The sequence below is a fragment of the Pleurodeles waltl genome, chromosome 1_1 (assembly GCF_031143425.1).
Source record: "Pleurodeles waltl isolate 20211129_DDA chromosome 1_1, aPleWal1.hap1.20221129, whole genome shotgun sequence".
Taxonomy (NCBI): domain Eukaryota; kingdom Metazoa; phylum Chordata; class Amphibia; order Caudata; family Salamandridae; genus Pleurodeles; species Pleurodeles waltl.
Genome location: NC_090436.1, coordinates 1,317,250 through 1,336,794, shown reverse-complemented (window position 1 = coordinate 1,336,794; position 19,545 = coordinate 1,317,250). Strand labels below are relative to the sequence as shown.

Genomic DNA, 19,545 nt, shown 5'->3' with positions numbered 1-19,545 from the left:
AAATATGCAGTATAGTCTTAGAAAACAGTGCAAACAATGTATAGTTACAATAGGATGCAATGGGGAAACATAGGGATAGGGGCAACACAAACCATATACTCCAAAAGTGGAATGCGAACCACGAATGGACCCCAAACCTATGTGACCTTGTAGAGGGTCGCTGGGACTATTAGAAAATAGTGAGAGTTAGAAAAATAACCCTCCCCAAGACCCTGAAAAGTGAGTGCAAAGTGCACTAAGGTTCCCCTAAGGACAAAGAAGTCGTGTTAGAGGAATAATGCAGGAAAGACACAAACCAGCAATGCAACAACTGTGGATTTCCAATCTAGGATACCTGTGGAACAAGGGGACCAAGTCCAAAAGTCACAAGCAAGTCGGAGATGGGCAGATGCCCAGGAAATGCCAGCTGCGGGTGCAAAGAAGCTTCGACTGGACAGAAGAAGCTGAGGTTTCTGCAGGAACGAAAAGGGCTAGAGACTTCCCCTTTGGTGGACGGATCCCTCTCGCCTTGGAGAGTCGTGCAGAAGTGTTTTCCCGCCGGAAGGACGCCAACAAGCCTTGCTACACGCAAATCGTGCGTTTGGCGTTTATGGACGCTGCTGGGGCCCAGGCTGGGGTCCGCAAATTGGACCTGAAGAGAGAGGGGACGTCGAGCAAGACAAAGAGCCCTCGCTGAAGCAGGTAGCACCCGGAGAAGTGCCAGAAACAGGCACTACGAGGATGCGTGAAATGGTGCTCGCCGAAGTTGCACAAAGGAGTCCCACGTCGCCGGAGACCAACTTAGAAAGTCGTGCAATGCAGGTTAGAGTGCCGTGGACCCAGGCTTGGCTGTGCACAAAGGATTTCTGCCGGAAGTGCACAGGGGCCGGAGTAGCTCGCAAAGTCGCGGTTCCCAGCAATGCAGCCCAGCGAGGTGAGGCAAGGACTTACCTCCACCAAACTTGGGCTGAAGAGTCACTGGACTGTGGGGGTCACCTGGACAGAGTCGCTGGATTCGAGGGACCTCGCTCGTCGTGCTGAGAGGAGACCCAAGGGACCGGTAATGCAGCTTTTTGGTGCCTGCGGTTGCAGGGGGAAGATTCCGTCGACCCACGGGAGATTTCTTCGGAGCTTCTGGTGCAGAGAGGAGGCAGGCTACCCCCACAGCATGCACAAGCAGGAAAACAGTCGAGAAGGCGGCAGGATCAGCGTTACAGAGTTGCAGTAGTCGTCTTTGCTACTATGTTGCAGGTTTGCAGGCTTCCAGCGCGGTCAGCGGTCGATTCCTTATCAGAAGGTGAAGAGAGAGATGCAGAGGAACTCGGCTGAGCTCATGCATTCGTTATCTAAAGTTTCCCCAGAGACAGAGACCCTAAATAGCCAGAAAAGAGGGTTTGGCTACCTAGGAGAGAGGATAGGCTACTAACACCTGAAGGAGCCTATCAGCAGGAGTCTCTGACATCACCTGGTGGCACTGGCCACTCAGAGCAGTCCAGTGTGCCAGCAGCACCTCTGTTTCCAAGATGGCAGAGGTCTGGAGCACACTGGAGGAGCTCTGGACACCTCCCAGGGGAGGTGCAGGTCAGGGGAGTGGTCACTCCCCTTTCCTTTGTCCAGTTTCGCGCCAGAGCAGGGGCTAAGGGGTCCCTGAACCGGTGTAGACTGGCTTATGCAGAATTGGGCACATCTGTGCCCAAGAAAGCATTTCCAGAGGCTGGGGGAGGCTACTCCTCCCCTGCCTTCACACCATTTTCCAAAGGGAGAGGGTGTCACACCCTCTCTCAGAGGAAGTTCTTTGTTCTGCCATCCTGGGCCAGGCCTGGCTGGACCCCAGGAGGGCAGATGCCTGTCTGAGGGGTTGGCAGCAGCAGCAGCTGCAGTGAAACCCCAGGAAGGGCAGTTTGGCAGTACCAGGGTCTGTGCTACAGACCACTGGGATCATGGGATGGTGCCAACTATGCCAGGATGGCATAGAGGGGGCAATTCCATGATCACAGACATGTTACATGGCCATATTCGGAGTTACCATTGTGAAGCTACATATAGGTAGTGACCTATATGTAGTGCACGCGTGTAATGGTGTCCCCGCACTCACAAAGTTCAGGGAATTGGCTCTGAACAATGTGGGGGCACCTTGGCTAGTGCCAGGGTGCCCTCACACTAAGTAACTTTGCACCCAACCTTTACCAGGTAAAGGTTAGACATATAGGTGACTTATAAGTTACTTAAGTGCAGTGTAAAATGGCTGTGAAATAACATGGACGTTAGTTCACTCAGGCTGCAGTGGCAGGCCTGTGTAAGAATTGTCAGAGCTCCCTATGGGTGGCAAAAGAAATGCTGCAGCCCATAGGGATCTCCTGGAACCCCAATACCCTGGGTACCTCAGTACCATATACTAGGGAATTATAAGGGTGTTCCAGTAAGCCAATGTAAATTGGTAACAATGGTCACTAGCCTGTTAGTGACAATTTGGAAAGAAATGAGAGAGCATAACCACTGAGGTTCTGATTAGCAGAGCCTCAGTGAGACAGTTAGTCACTACACAGGTAACACATTCAGGCACACTTATGAGCACTGGGGCCCTGGGTTACCAGGGTCCCAGTGACACATACAACTAAAACAACATATATACAGTGAAAAATGGGGGTAACATGCCAGGCAAGATGGTACTTTCCTACAGGTGGGAAGAGTGTTCCACGTCTTGGCGCCAAGGTGGGAGAACGATCTGCCACCGAAGGTCATTCTGTGGATGTGTGGGATGGTGGTGAGGGCAAGGTCAGCGGAGTGGAGCTGTTGGGTCGGGGTGTGGAAGGAAAGCCGTCTGTTGAGGTATTCTGGTCTGGTGTTGTGCAGTGCTTTGTGGGTGAGGAGCTTGAACGTGATTCTTTTGTTGACAGGGGGCCAGTGCAGGTCTCTCAGGTGGGCTGTGATATGGCTGAGGCGGGGGATGTCCAGGATGAGGCGTGCGGAGGCGTTCTGTATGCGTTGCAGTCTTTTCTGGAGCTTGTCCGTGGTTCCTGTGTAGAGGGCATTGCCGAAGTCCAGTCTGTTGCTTGCGAGGGCTTGGGTGACCATCCTTCTGGTTCTGGTGGGGATTTGTAGATCTTCCGAAGCATGCGGAGGGTGCTGAAGCAGGAGGAAGAGACGATGTTGACCTGCTGGGTCATTGATAGATGAACCCCAGGTTGCGTGCGTGGTCGGTGGGTGTCGGTGCGGTTCCCAGTGTGGCAGGCCACCAGGAGTCGTCCCAGACAGAGGGGGTGGAACCAAGGATGAGGACCTCAGTCTTGTCAGTGTTCAGTTTCAGGCAGCTGTTCTTCATCCATCCGGCAATGGCCTTCATTCCTTCGTGGAGGTTGGTTTTGGCAGTGGCAGGGTCCTTGGTGAGGGGGAGGATCAGCTGGGTGTCGTCGGCATATGAGACGATGTTGATGTTGTGTGATCAGACAATGTTTGCGAGCGGAGCCATGTAAATGTTAAAGAGGGTTGGGCTGAGAGACGACCCCTGGGGTACGCTGTAGATGATCTTGGTGGCTTTAGAGCGGAATGGAGGGAGGCGGACTCTCTGGGTTCTGCCAGGATGCTGTAGTCCGCAGGGGAGGTGAAAGACTGTTTAGATTTTAGGAGTGAGGGCGGGGCCTGTTGCTAGGCTGGGAAAGACTCACACCGTTATTTTATTACAAATATAGACTGCTGCCATACAGTGGATTTTTTTGCCCCGAGGGGCAGATCAGGGGTAATTATCCCATCTGCCTCGGACAGGCAGAAAGACTGTTTCCCCATTTTTATGGGGTGGGAGAATGGCCATGCCCATGCTGGGCAGCCCCCACCCCTGTAATAAGAAAAAGGCAATGCCTGGTGTCTAGTGGGCTTCCTGGCCTCCCCGCGGAGGCGGGAAAGGGGGGAGATGGGAGTAGATGTCCCCATCTGCTCCCCAGGGGGAGGGGAGAAAGCCAGTTTTACTTTTTTTGTGGGGTGGGGACATGGCCCCGCCCCCAAAAAAAACAAAAAAAAATCCCTGCGATATAGTGGGCTTTCTACCCCCCACCCCCGCACAGGGACAGAAAGACTCTTTCTCTTTTTTGGGGGTGGTGGTGTCATGGCCATGCCCATGCATTGCAGCTCCCACTCCTATAATTAAAGAGAAAGAGGTAAAGTAATCCCTGAGAATAGTGGGCTTTCTTCCCCCTCGGGGGCAGATGGGTGTAATTGTCCCCAATGCCCTCTAGCAGTGTGCAGAAACACTGTTTTCATTTGGGGGGTAGGAACATGGCCATGCCCATGCTGGATAGCCCCAGCCCTACAATCAAAAAATAAATAATCCCTGTTGCATAATAACCTTTATGCCCCCCCCGGGGGAGGGGTTGATAGGGGTAATGGCCTCCGTCTGCCTCCCAGGGAGGCGGAAATACTGTATAATTAAATTTTTTAGGAGAGCACAAGTTCTTGCCCAAGGGCCACTCCCTCCTCCCTGGTGTCTAGTGGGTGGATTCCTGCTTGGGGATTGCCGTCCCATCTGCATCAGTGCTCGGTGGGCTGAGATACCCCTACGAGTAATGAGGCAGTGAAATTGAAAGGAGTCAGTTGGCTCATTTCACTTTCATTTGCACACCATGCGCGTTGATCGTAATTTCAAGTAAAAGTACTGAGAGAGCCTCAGAAGCTGGGGAAGCTCTTTCACAGCTCTCGAGGAAATTTTCAGTTTTAGGAAATCCCTTTGGTGCCCGCAGCAGAGCGATCTCCTGCCTCATGTTCGGGGCTGGCTCAGAGCCGTACTTCACACACACAAACACAGGTGTGGAGAACGGGTTTGAGTCGTCTTCCTTAGCCAAGGGGTTAAATTGGCATGTATGTTCACACCAATTGGTCATTTGTGTAAAAATCTTTTTCAAACTGAGAAACACCACAGGGTGGGTCATGAATTTGTAAAAGAAAAGGTGGCCAGAGTGAGTGTCGGAACTGGCCTGGAGAGCAATGAGGCAGTGCCCCATGGGCTGGTCTGACAGGTCCATTTTCTTGGCTGTTTGTGGGCCTGTTTTATGGTCTGCTGGGCTGGGTTTTACTGTTGATTTCCTGGGTATTAGAACAAACATTGGCAAAACTACTGCAATTTGCAAATGTGGGCCACTTCGTTTTAGCTTTTACTTGGATGCCCAAGACTATTTTCAGTCCCATGGTCTCTCATTTCTAAGCCATTGTGTTTTTTCAGGCTTGGGACATTTGGATTGGACTCCTCTTGTGTACCGGGCTGGTGTTCTTCCAGCATGCACAAATGAAAAGCCATTCCTGTCTCCTTGCGAGGTTGCAGTCCTCCATGTTACCTTCAAGTCCCTGTTGGCGAGGAGGCACTGCCAGAAAATGGCGAGGTGTTCAATCAGGTCATCTTTATTTTTCCCATCCTCTGTAGTTTCAAAGAGCAGAGTGCGGGATTGGTATATGACCATGAGCTTCGCTCCTTAGAGGAACATGTAGGCTATATTGAGGCTGTGTAAATTCCTTTTGGTTTCTAAGAGCGACTGGCAATGTTGCTGCACCAATCAGGTGCGGAACCCCTTGCCCTCCATCTATAGATGCCCAGGCAGGCTGCCCAGACACTTCTCGGTGCCCCCACTCCTTCTCACTGAGTCTGTCGGACTGGGCAGCTCTGCTTTCCGGCCTCAGTCAGTTCTCTCCAGGGAAGGCCGGGGCTCACCACATGGTGGATTCCTCCATTTCCCTGTTGGTTCGGTGTCTGCATGATTAGTTTGGGGCAGAACGCAGGAGAAGATCTAAACTGAGACCACCATCCTCAGTAGTTAAGCCACCTCCCCGGTGTTTTGCTATGTTATGCAGATTTGTAGAGGGCACTGTCATCTGGGAGGGTATTGTGCTGCTGGTGCTGAGGCAGCTTATGTTGCGAACTTGGTGGTGAACATATCGTCCTGGATAAGATCATATCATGACATCCTGGATAAGATCATGACGACCTGGCTAAGATCATAACATTCAGGGTAAGATCATAAAGTCCTGGATAAGATCATAACATCCTGGGTAAGCTCTTAAAGTCCTGATTAATATCATAACATCATGGATAAGCTCTTAAAGTCCTGATTACCATCATAACATCCTGGATAAGATCATAAAGTCCTGGATATCATCATAACGTCCTTGATAAGATCATAAAGTCCTGGATAACATCCTGGATAAGATCATGAGGACCTGGATAAGATTATAGGAAAAGAACATAACATCCTGGATAAGATCATAACATTCAGGATAAGATCATAAAGTCCTGGATATCATCATAACATCCTGGATAAGCTCTTAAAGTCCTGAATAACTTCATAAACTCCAGGGTAAGATCATAAAGTCCTGGAAAGCATCATAACGTCCTGGATAAGATCATGAAGACCTGGATAAGATCATAACATCCTGGATAAGATCATAACACCCTGGACAAGATTATAGGAAAAGATAATAAAATCCTGGATAACATCATGAAGACCTCAATAAGATCATAACATTCAGGGTAAGATCAGAAAGTCCTGGATAGCATCATAACGTCCTGGATAAGATCATGAAGACCTGGATAACATCAAAACGTCCTGGATAAGATCATGAGGACCCGGATAAGATTATAGGAAAAAAACATAACATCCGGGATAAGATCATAACATTCAGGGTAAGATCATAAAGTCCTGGATAGCATCATAACATCCTGGACTAGCTTCTAAAGTCCTAATTAACTTCATAACATCCAGGGTAAGATTATAGAGTCCTGGATAGCATCATAATGTCATGGATAAGATCATGAAGACCTGGATAAGATCATAACATTCAGGGCAAGATCATAAAGTCCTGAATAGCATCATAACGTCCTGGATAAGATCATAACATTCAGGGCAAGATCATAAAGTCCTGAATAGCATCATAACGTCCTGGATAAGATCATGAAGACCTGGATAAGATCATAACATCCAGGGTAAGATCATAACATCCTGGATAAGATCATAAAGACCTGGATAAGAGTACAAAGCCCTGGATAAGATGAAAAAGTCCTGGCTGAGATCATAAACTCCTGGATAGGATCATAGGATAAAACCATAATATCCTGGATAAGATCATAAAGATCATAAGATCATAAAGTTCTGAAAAAGATCATAGCACCCTAAATAATATCATAAAGTCCTTGATAAGATCATAGCATCCTGGATACGCTCATAAAGTCCTGGATAACTTCATAATGTCCTGGATAAAATTATAATGTCTTGGTTACGATCATAACATTTTGGATAAGATCATATAGTTCTTGATGGGATAACAGTATCCTGGATAAGGTCATATAGTCCCGGATAAGATCATAGCATCCTGGATAAGATCATAAAGTCCTGGATAACTTCATAATGTCCTGGATAAAATGATAATGTCTTGAATAAGATCGTAACATCCTGGATAAGATCATAACATCCTTTGTAAGACCCAGGGTAAGATCATAACATCCAAGATAAGGTGATAAAGACCTGGGTAAGATGAACAGTATTGGAGCTACTTTTTTACGAAGGACGCCTAGAGAGGTTTCAGTATTGAGATGGACGAGCCCTTTGGTAAAACAGAGAAAAGTCCTGATGAGAGGAGTAAGGACTTAATCAGTGACGAGCAGGAGTAGCAGACAGAAGCGTAAACACTTCCATCCCTCTAAAAAGGTGGAAAGTTACCAAGCCACCAGCGTTTCCAAAGCTTTGCCACTGACTCATTGAGGTGTAACTGGTCAATCATTGGAGACCTCAGCAGGATTTAACGGGTTTCCCTTCGGAGTGACGATTTAAAGCCTTCCTTGCACAAACATTGAACCACACCAGAGGAGAAGCTGCAGATGTCCTACTCCAGAATTGCACACGAAGGGATGTGATCTAACGGCGAGCCTGATTTTATGGTCCGTGAGGTAGACTCACTCGTTTCTATATCCAGTTAACTAACTTTACTTGTTTGGAAATTCTATCTGATGGCTCTGTAGCAAAGCTTGGAGCAAATCAATATCTTAATAAATATCTTGAATTTTTTACATAAGGAAATCCGAAGGACTACTACAGAATTTTTGCATGTCAGGTGTAGTCTGTGCTAAACATTTAGGAGAAATAAAAGAGTTCAGGACCGAGGACAGTATTTTGACATTTTTTCTGGTTCCTCAATCTGTTCAGCTAGGAAGTCAGGCTAGGTTTTAAGTATTGCTCTTTCAAAGATTATTCAATGGCTTTGTAGTGCATATGATTCTCCTGTTGAAAACAGCTACGCCACCTTCTTTTGACTTGTCTAGCTTTTCATTTTTCACTTTTTACTGGATAATTAAACAGTTGTTCTTGGAATGAGTGGACTGAGCAGTAATAGCACCATGGAGACATATCACTGCAAGTGTCTTTTATAGCAGAGTTCAGGCTCTCTGAAGTGGCATTTATCCTTCCACTGAAGCTCTAGCTACCTTGTAGCTTCCTGAACATATATCTGTTGCAAGCGTACTTGCTACACAGGACGTAGGTCAGCTTTCACTCTTGCAGCAACCTGTGCTTGTTTCTTAGTGGAACCGCAGAATGGTCTGAGCAGACAGATGGGGCCATAAGCTCGTACTGTTAAAAGTCTCACTAAAGGTAAGACCAAATCTAGGGTTTGTGACTCCTGCTACCCATTGGTGGAGTTCTGGCTTTTCAATGATGCTAACAATGTTTGTTGCCAGCTGAATAACCTGCTCATCACTGTGTAAATTAAAATTACCAACCACTACTATCTTCTAATTACAAATGGCGACTTGTGTTATCAAGTTAGGACGCGTCCACAGAGTGCAAACAAAGCACAGGCCTTGGATGAGCCTAAAGAGAGTTAAAGAGATTTTACACAAAAGTTAATTAAGACCACATCGATTTTACTCTAAGACATGATACCTTTATTGTACAACAATCAGGGGCAGTTACCCTTGGCCCAAATGACTTAAGATGTCCCCCATCTGTGCATAAGGAAGATGCTGTCCTTTTTACATCAAACATTGGGGTACAGCAGGCATGAGGGACCATCGTAAGCAGATATCATTTGTTTATCACAACTCCTGCATTTTCTAGTATTTACAGAGATCTGGTGTACTGATACATAAGGCCCCTTCTTAGCAAGTGTGATTCTATGGTGTTCAAAACCTGTACACAGCTGGTGGCCCAAGAAAGTCGTCCCAGCTGTAGGAGGCTGGCCTGGTTTATAGTGGGTACCACAGGCACTTACACCTTATACCAGGTCCCGTTATCCCTTATTAGTGAAATGTAGTCAGTGTCTAGAAGCCAGGCTGTCTAGGGGTAGCTGCAGCCAAGGCTGATCTAGGAGTCATGCAAAGCTCATGATATACCACTGTAGTCACACAGCACTTAAACACATGATAGACAATACCCAGTGTTACAAAAATAAAGATACTTTATTTTTATTGACACAATGCCAACCATACCTTAGAGACTATACTCTCTTAGGAGGTAAGTAAGATACACAGTATATACACTAGAATGAAGTAATAGCTGTATAAACAGTTATAAAACAGTGTAAATATTGAAAATCACAATAGGTTGCAATGGGCCTAGGGGGAACACAGACCATATACTAAAATAGAGGAATGTGAAAGTCGGTTTCCCCCCTAGGCAAGTGTAGTGTGTAGAGGGTCGCTGGGAGTGTAAGAAAACACCAAAGGTAAGTGATCGAGCCCACCCCAGAGCCCAGGAAAACAGGAGTGAATCACAGTAACTTTCCGAGAGAACACATGAACATGTGATAGAAGATGATGCAAGAACCAGAAGAGACTGCAAGACACCAGTGATGGATTACTGGACCTGAAGACCTGTGGAAGAAGGGGACCAAGTCCAAGAAGCACTGAAGAGTCCAGGGAGAACAGAGCCCCCACTAACCCAGATGAATGTGTAAAAGAAGAACCACCGGTGAAGAAGAACAGTCAGTACTGCACCCAAGAAGACAGATGTGAATTTCTGGTTGGTGCAGATGATGGCCCACACCGGATGGAAGATTGTAGTCTGGTTTGCGTCAGTGGATTCTGCCAACAAGCCTTGGCACATGCAAAGCTTGCAGTTAGCAGAAAATGGCTCTGCCCACGACCAGGAGGGACCTGGTGGCCTCTACCCAGAAGGGGGAGACAGACGGGGCTCTCAGCAACTCAGAGAGACCTCAGAAGACCAGGCGGTGCGCACAGGAGTCCCACAGCACGGGGACAAAGAAGGTGCAAATGGAAGCCCATGCAGCACGACACAAAGGGAACCCACGCCGCTGGAGAACCACTCAGGAACCTTTGTATCGCAGGATGGAGTCCTTGGGGCTGAAGCTGTGCTGTGCACAAAGACCTTTGTGGAAGGTCACACACAAGCCTTTGCAACTGCACATCACGTGGTGCACTGGGGTACTTTCTTGCATGGGGAGGCAAGCTCTTACCTCCACCAAAGTTGGACAGTTGGACCTTGGGACCATCGGTGCCACTTCAGTCCACCACCCGTGTTGCTGGATCCACACTCTTCTTCAGGAGAGAGGACCCACGCCATCGATCGTCGCTGCTGAGGGGTGCCTGCTGAAGCAGGGACGTGACTCCTTCACTTCAAGGGAGATTGCTTCACTTCTTCTGGTGCAGGTTGAAGACAGGCAGTCCTCTGAGGATGCATGACCAGGCACAGTTGCTGGCAGGAGCTGGAGATACAATGTTGCAGAAGTCGTCTTTGCTTCTTTGTTGCAGTTTGTAGAGTTCCTGGAGGGTTCAACTGCGGTTCCGTCAGTAGAAGATGAAGTAAAGGGTGCAGAGGATTCCTGCTGGAGTCTTGCAATCCGAATCTGAGGAAACATCCACAGGAGAGACCCTAAAAAGCCCTGGAAGGGAGATTTGTCAGCTACACAGGTAAGCATCTATCGGGGGGGCTCTGATGTCACCAGCTGGCACTGGACACTCAGATGCTCCCAGAGTGCCGCACCACCTTGGAATCCAAGATGGCAAACCCCAGGGACACTCTGGAGGAGCTCTGGGCACCACCCCTGGGATGGTGATGGACAGGGGAGTGGTCACTCCCCTTTCCTTTGTCCAGTTTCGCGCCAGAGCAGGGACTAGGGGGTACCTGAACAGGTGTAGACTGGATTGTGCAAGGAGGGCACCATATGTGCACATCAAAGCACTTCCAGAGGCTGGGGGAGGATACTCCTCCCCAGCCTGTAACACCTATTTCTAAAGAGAGAGAGTGTAACACCCTCCTCCCAAAGGAAATGCTTTGTTCTGTCTTCCTGGGCTTGAGTTGCTCAAGCAACAGGAGGGCAAAAACCTGTCTGTGAGGTGACAGCAGTTGGGGCTGCCTGGAAAACCTCAGAAGGCTGGCATGGCAGTACTGGGGGTCCACTGTGGAGCCCCCAGAGTACATGGAATTGTGAAACCAATGCTAGAATCAGTATTGGGGTACAATTCCCAGATGTTAGACACCTTACATGGCCATATTCGGAGTTACCATTGTGAAGCTGGACATAGGTATTGACCTATATCCAGTGCACGTGTAAAATGGCATCCCGGCACTCTCGAAGTCCGGGGAAATGGTCCTGTACGACATGGAGGCACCTCTGCTAGTGCAGGGGTGCCCTCACACACAGGTACTTTGCACCTAGCCTTCAGGGTTGTAAGGCCTGGCATATAGGTGACTTATAAATGACCTGGTGCAGTGTAAATGGCTGTGAAATGGTGCATGCACTACTTCACACAGGCTTCAATGGCAGTGCTGTAGAAGCCTTTGCATGGGCTCCCTATGGGTAGCAAAAGTAATGCTGCAGCCCATAGGGATCTTCTGGAACCCCAGTATCCTGAGTACCTAAGTATCATTTACTAGGGACTTATAAGGGGATACCAGTATATCAATTTGGGCTGAAATACTGGGTTACCAGTATGTAGTGACAAATTGGGGAAAAGAGAGAGCATAAGCACTGGGGTCCTGGTTTGCAGGATCCCAGTGACAGTCAAGCATACTGACAAACAGGCCAAAAACCATAAGCATGGGGGTCCTGGCTAGAAGGATCCCAGTGACACAGTCAAACACACTGACAAACAGGCCAAAAATGGGGGTAACTATGCTAGAAAGAGGCTATTTTCTCACATCAGCCGACCAGCACAGTCAACCTCTTCACTGCCCTATCAAAAGCTTTAGCACAGCTAGCATCTTCACTGTCCAATCACAAGCTGTGTTAGCCAACCAGCGCAGCCAACATCTTCACTGCCCAATTAAAAGCTTTGTTACCGAACCAGCCTAACCAACATCTTCATTGCCCAACCATAAACTGTGTTAGCCAACCAGCGCAGCCAACATCTTCAATGCCCAATCACAAGCTGTGTTGGCCAACCAGCGCAGCCAACATCTTCAATGCTCAGTCATAAGCTGTGTTAACCAACTAGCACAGCCAACATCTTCAATGCCCAATCACAAGCTGTGTTAGCCAACCAGTGCAGCCAACATCTTCACTGCCCAATCAAAAGCTGTGTTAGCCAACCAGTGCAGCCAACATCTTCACTGCCCAATCACAAGCTGTGTTAGCCAACCAGTGAAGCCAACATCTTCAATGCCCAATCACAAGCTGTGTTAGCCAACTAGCACAGCCAACATCTTCACTGCCCAATCAAAAGCTGTGTTAGCCAACCAGTGAAGCCAACATCTTCAATGCCCAATCACAAGCTGTGTTAGCCAACTAGCACAGCCAACATCTTCACTGCCCAATCAAAAGCTGTGTTAGCCAACCAGTGCAGCCAACATCTTCAATGCCCAATCACAAGCTGTGTTAGCCAAATAGCGGAGCCAACATCTTCAATGCCCAATCATAGGCTGTTTCACCCAACCAGCTCAACCAACATCCTCATTTCCCAATCAAAAGCTGTGTTAGCCAACCAGTCTAACCAACATCTTCATTACCCAACCATAAACTGAGTTAGCCAACCAGTGAAGCCAACATCTTCAATGCCCAATCACAAGCTGTGTTAGCCAACCAGGGGAGCCAACATCTTCAATGCTCAGTCATAAGCTGTGTTAGCCAACTAGCACAGCCAACATCTTCACTACCCAATGAAAAGCTGTGTTAGCCAACCAGTGAAGCCAACATCTTCACTGCCCAATCACAAGCTGTGTTAGCCAACCAGTGAAGCCAACATCTTCACTGCCCAATCAAAAGCTGTGTTACCTATGCAGCGCAGCCAACATCTTCATTGCCCAATCATAAGCTGTCTCAGCCATCCAGCACGGACAGCATCTCTGGAGTTACAAAGTCCCTTGTCCCCAGAGATGCTGCAAGCTTGAGTGTCCTTAACCCTGATGACAGGAACCACTGACTTGTACGATACTCATTGTGTCCTGGCCGAGGACACATTAAAAAAGCAACCCATTCTGGTTCACACTACAAGTGTGCACCATCATACGAGATACAGTCAAGGGAAACTGAAGGACACCGTCATGGTGACTCACTGGATGGTCGATTGGTGGGGGTGGGGATGGAGGGGGGCATCTGTGGACTCTCTCCCAGGGGAATAGTAATAAAGACTAATGTCCTTGTCCCAGATATCACTAGTACCATCAAACAAGGATCCCAAAACTGGATATGAGCACAATAGCCACTCTCTGGGTGCTGTGATAGGGGTAATCAAAACATGTCCACCTCCTATGGGCTTGAGACATTGAGTCCACTGGAAAAAATCTGACACACAGCAGAAAGAATAAAGATACTGCAAGGCCTTTTGTTTTTTCAGCTTGCGATTCAAGCAATCATTTCTATGGAGATTGTTTTGCTTCTGGGTAAAGAATTTCTCCAATATCAGATAAATGTTTAAACCCCGAAAAGAGAATATACAATGTACAAAAGTGACAGAACCCCTGCTCTAGCATAGGCTTTTGGCCGTAGAGCAAGGACCTGAGTACAAAGAATGCTTGATATAGAATAATGCCCCTCTCCCACAGACCACATCCACCCGACTCGGCTGGACAGGCTGAAGCTATGATAACGATTCTTCAATAAAATCCATCTGAATAACGGAAGTGGGTATGTTTTCCTCTTCTGGACACCGAGATGTGAGCCAGGGGAATCAGGTGTGCGCTGTGCACTCAGACCTTTGCATGCCATGGCTCATTGCAGGACACCCTAGTTTTCAGATATTCGTCTCTGATCTTTTCAACAATGCTCATCATGATTATAAGAAATGCAAGTGGTGTTACCTCTGGCTATCATCTGTACACTTCTCATTGGTGAAGCTGAAAAACTGGCAGAGAGGGAGGTCATTGCAGACGAGCTGGCAACGGTCAGCATCTGGAGTCATGACGCTGTCAATTTCATGTCCTGGAAAATTGATGTCGTTGAGAACCAGGTCACTGCATTCTTGATCACCTACAAGAAACACCAGAGAGACAGGCTGCGTTTACCTAGAAGCGCCTCTTCATCAACACAGGAGTGAAAGGTAACCCAGTCTTTTTGGTGCCCCAGCCACTCGGAATGTCTGTCAACTGGAATTACAGCCTTCGACTATGAGCTCTTGAAGGATCCTATGGTAAATGTATCTGTGATTTAGAATAGTGTGAACTATAGACGTTACAGCTGCTGGATACCTAAGGAAGGGATCAATGATTTAGAATATTGTAAATTATAGGCGCTGCAGGTGGATACCATGAGGAAGGGATCAATGATTTAGAATATTGTAGATTATAGGAGCTGGAGGTGGATACCATGAGGAAGGGATCAATGATTTAGAATATTATAGATTATAGGGGATGGAGATGGATACCATGAGCAAGGGATCAATGATTTAGAATATAAGTAGATTATAGGTGCTGGTGATGGGTACAAAGAGGAAATGATCAGTGATTTAGAATACTGTAGATTATAGGAGCAGCGGATGGATATCATGAGGAAGGAATCAATGATTTAGAATACTGTAGATTATAGGAGATGCGGATGGATACCATGAGGAAGGGGTCAGTGATTTAGAATACTGTAGATTATAGAAGTTGCAGATGGATACCATGAGGAAGGGATCAATGATTTAGAATACTGTAGATTATAGGAGCTGTGGATGGATACCATGAGGAAGGGATCAATGATTTAGAATACTGTAGGTTATAGGAGCTGCGTATGGATACCACTGGGAAGGGATCAATGATTTAGAATACTGTAGATTATAGGAGCTGTGAATAGATACCATGAGGACGTGATCAAAGATTTAGAATACTGTAGGTTATAGGAGCAGCGGATGGATATCATAAGGAAGGGGTCAATGATTTAGAAACCGTAGATTATAGGAGCTGCGGATAGATACCATGAGGAAGGGATCAATGAACGAGAATACTGTAGGTTATAGGACCCACAGGTGGATACCGCGGGAAAGAGATCAATGATTTAGAATAGTGTAGTTTATAGGAGCTGCGGATGAATACCATGAAGAAATCATCAATGATTTCTAATATTGTAGATTATAGGTGCTGCGGATGGATTCCATGAGCAAGGGATCAGTGATTTAGAATACTGTTGAATATAGGAGCTGTAGATGGATACCATGGGAAAGGGATTGATGACTTAGAATACTGTAGTTTATAGAAGATGTGGATGGATATCATGAGGAAGGGATCAATGATTTAAACTACTGTAGACTATAGGAGCCACAGGTGGATACCAAGAGGAAGGGATACATGATTTAGAATACTGTAGATTATAGAAGCTGCAAATGGATACCATGAGGAAGGCATAAATGATTTAGAATACTGAAGATTTTAGGAGCCCCATGCGAATACAATGAGGAAAGTATCAGTGATATAGAATACTGTAGATTATAGGAGCAGCAGATGGATACCATGAGGAAGGGATCAGTGATTCAGAATATTGTAGATTATGGGAGGTGCGGATGGATACCATGGGGAAGGGATCAATGATTTAGAATACTGTAGATTAAAGGAGCTGCGGATGGATACCATGAGGAAGGGATCAATGATTTAGAATACTGTAGGTTATAGGAGCTGCAAATGGATACCATGGGGGAGGGACCAATGATTTAGAATATTGTAGATTATAGAAGCTGCAAATGAATACCATAAGGAAAGGATCAATAATTTAGAAACCGTAGAGTACAGGAGCTGCAGATAGATACCATGAGGAAGGGATCAATGATCTAGAATACTGAAGGTTATAGGACCCACGGGTGGATACCACGGGGAATGGATCAATGATTTAGAATAGTGTAGTTTATAGGAGCTGCGGAGGGATACCATGAAGGAATCATCAATGATTTAGAACATTGTAGATTATAGGCGCTGCGGATGGATCCCATGAGGAAGGAATCAGTGATTTAGATTACTGTAGATTATAGGAGCTGCGGATGGATACCATGGGAAAGTGATCAATAATTTAGAATACTGGAGATTACAGGAGCTGCGGGTGGATACTATGAGAAAGGGATCAATGATTTAGAATACTGTAGGTTATAGGAGCTGTGGATGGATACTATGGAGAATGGATGAATGATTTAGAATATTGTAGATTATAAGAGCTGCGGATGGATACCATGAGGAAGGGATCAATGATTTAGAATACTTTAGGTTATAGGAGCTGCAGATGGATACCATGGGGAAGGTACTAATGATTTAGAATATTGTAGATTATAGGAGCTGCAGATGAATGCCATAAGGAAGGGATCAATGATTTAGAAACTGTAGATTATAGGAGCTACAGAGAGATACCATGAGGAAGGGATCAATGATCTAGAATACTGTAGGTTACAGGACCCACAGGTGGACACCACGGGGAAGGGATCAATGATTTCAAATAGTGTCGCTTATAGGAACTGCGGATGGATACTATGAAGAAGTCATCAATGATTTAGAATATTGTAGATTATAGGAGCTGTGGATGGATCTCATGAGGAAGGGATCAGTGATTTAGAATACTGTAGATTATAGAAGCGTCGGAATACCATGGGAATGGGATCTATGATTTAAAATACTGTAGATTATAGAAGGTGTGGTTGGATATCATGAGGAAGAGATCAATGATTTAGACTATTGTAGATTATAGGAGCAGCAGGTGGATACCATGAGGAAGGGATCAATGATTTAGAATACTGTAGATTATAGGAGCTGCGTATGGCTACCATGAGGAAGGCATAAAGGATTTAGAATACTGTACATTTTAGGAGCCCAAGGTGGATACCATGTGGAAGGGATCAATGATTTAGAATAGTGTAGTTTATAGGAGTTGCATGTGGATCCCATGAGAAATCATCAATGATTCAGAATACTGTAGATTATCGGAGCTGCAATGGATACAATGAGGAAAGGATCAGTGATCTGAAATACTGTAGTTTATAGCAGCTGCAGATGGATACCATGAGGAAGGGAGCAATGATTTGGAATACTGTAGCTTCTAAAAGCTGCGGATGGATACCATCAGGCAATCATCAATGATCTAGAATAGTGTAGGTTATAGGAGCTGCGGATTGATACCATGAGGAAGGGATCAATGATTTAGAATACTGGAGATTATAGATGCTGCGGATGGATACCATGAGGAAGGGATCAATGATTTAGAATAGTGTAGCTTTTAGGAGCTGCGGATGGATACCATGAGGAAAGGATTAATGATTTAGAATACTGTAGATTATAGCAGCTGCAGATGGATACCATGAGGAAGGGAGCAATGATTTGGAATACTGTAGCTTCTAAAAGCTGCGGATAGATACCATCAGGCAATCATCAATAATTTAGAATACTGGAGATTATAGATGCTGCGGATGGATACCATGAAGAAGGGATCAATGATTTAGAATAGTGTAGCTTTTAGGAGCTGCAGATGGATACCATGGGGAAGGGATCAATGATTTAGAATACTGTAGATTATAGGAGCCACAGATGGATACCATGAGGTGGGGATCAATGATTTAGAATACTGTAGATTATGGGAGCTGCGAATGGATACCATGAGGAAATCATGAATGAAGGAATCAATGAGGAAGGGATCAGTGATTTAGAATACTGTAGAATATAGGAGCAGCCGGTGGATACCATGAGGAGGCGGTCAGTGATTTAGAATATGTAGATCATGGGAGCTGCATATGGATCACATGAGCAAGGGATCATTGATTTAGAATACTGTAATTTATAGGAGCTGCAGATGGATACCATGGGGAAGGGATCAATGATTTAGAATACTGTAGATTATAGGAGCTGCAGATGGATACCCTGAGGAAACAAAAAGTAGTGCACTACTTAACTGTAGAAACACCTTCATTTCTAAAAGATCGTGCAACAAACGTAAACAATTTGAGCGTCTTTTACATGCAAAGCATTTCACCTTTGTAAATCAGATTATATCAGTATATTTAAGTGACTTCTTTTCAAACAGGAACTAAAGAAACAGTCATGCCTCCACCCCACCCTGACGACAATGTCGAAGTTGAACCGTCAGTTGTTATGTGCACCTTCTGAGTGGCTAACACTGTAGTTTATTAAATCAGAGACACACAAAGGTTTTGTACAGCTCACACCCTGAACTCATGTATCTCAAGGTGCTCTCATATGTGAGGATGAAGTAAAAGGAAGCAAAATGACATAAAAGAAGTGTGCAGGATCACTCAATTTGGTCAAATGCGGAAGCCGGGATTGATGCCAGGTTTTCTGGTTTCACACTGTGCACTTCAGCCATTAGATGTGTATGCCTTTCCCTCTCTTGTTATACATCACAAGTTAATGCGTTGTCTTTAATTCTTGGAGCATAAGGTTAAAGTGTGGGTTGCAGACAGGGGCTACATGAAGGCTCAGCTTGTTTTGGCCTCGAGGGTCCAAGAGCATGTGGCTCGCCCACCTCCATCACATAATGGACAAAGGCAGAGGAGGGATATGATATGACTATAATCAAACAGTAAGGTACACCATGTTTCAAGATTCATAACTTTCTCACTGCACCATATTTTAGTGAGTGGGCTAGGAGGCTGGGTGTTCTCCACCCCCCAGATAAAATCAAATAATTGTTTTGTTAAAAAAGGAGAGAAATAGGATGCATAAGTGATTACCCAGGAGCAAACAGTTTGTCATAAAGGGCAGCGAAGGTTAATAAAAAACATGCCTTCTGGCTTCATGATTTCCATCTTGCTCATTACACAACAAATGCAGTTTGAGTGGCTCTAATGGTGAGACATCGGGACTACTCTCACCAAAGAAATTCCGCTGTGCTGGGGAACCTGCTCAGACTTTAAATACAGTGTTCACACCAAGCGTGTTCCGGTAAAGTGGTAAACCAAGATGAAATGTCAGGTCTATTGCCACGGCCAGAAATTGTCCACTTTCCCATGTCTGGACTTGGAGGTTAGGTGATTGCGTCTGCCCACCTCAGTGAATTGCACTATTTGTCAAGGACTGTTTATAGCACTTGCCACCTCAACTGAGTCTATTTCTAAGCACTTCTAAAGTTTACAGATAAGAAAGTAAATGTATAAGCAGATTGTGGGGCCTAATTTCATTCCAATTCAATAATCAAATTACTTCCTTTGTACACTTGACTCACCCTCGGGATCTCTGA

At 45.9% G+C, this 19,545-nt stretch overlaps 1 protein-coding gene across 1 annotated transcript in view; it reads right to left on the bottom strand.

The window, feature by feature from the left end:
• The window catches only part of LOC138247136 (coagulation factor XI-like), a 106,110-nt gene that overhangs the window by 46,075 nt on the left and 40,490 nt on the right, over positions 1 to 19,545 (bottom strand). Inside the window, exon 7 of the mRNA XM_069201908.1 lies at positions 14,205 to 14,373. Within this exon, the coding sequence (XP_069058009.1) occupies positions 14,205 to 14,373 (169 nt within the window). The remainder of the gene's footprint in view (positions 1 to 14,204; positions 14,374 to 19,545) is intronic.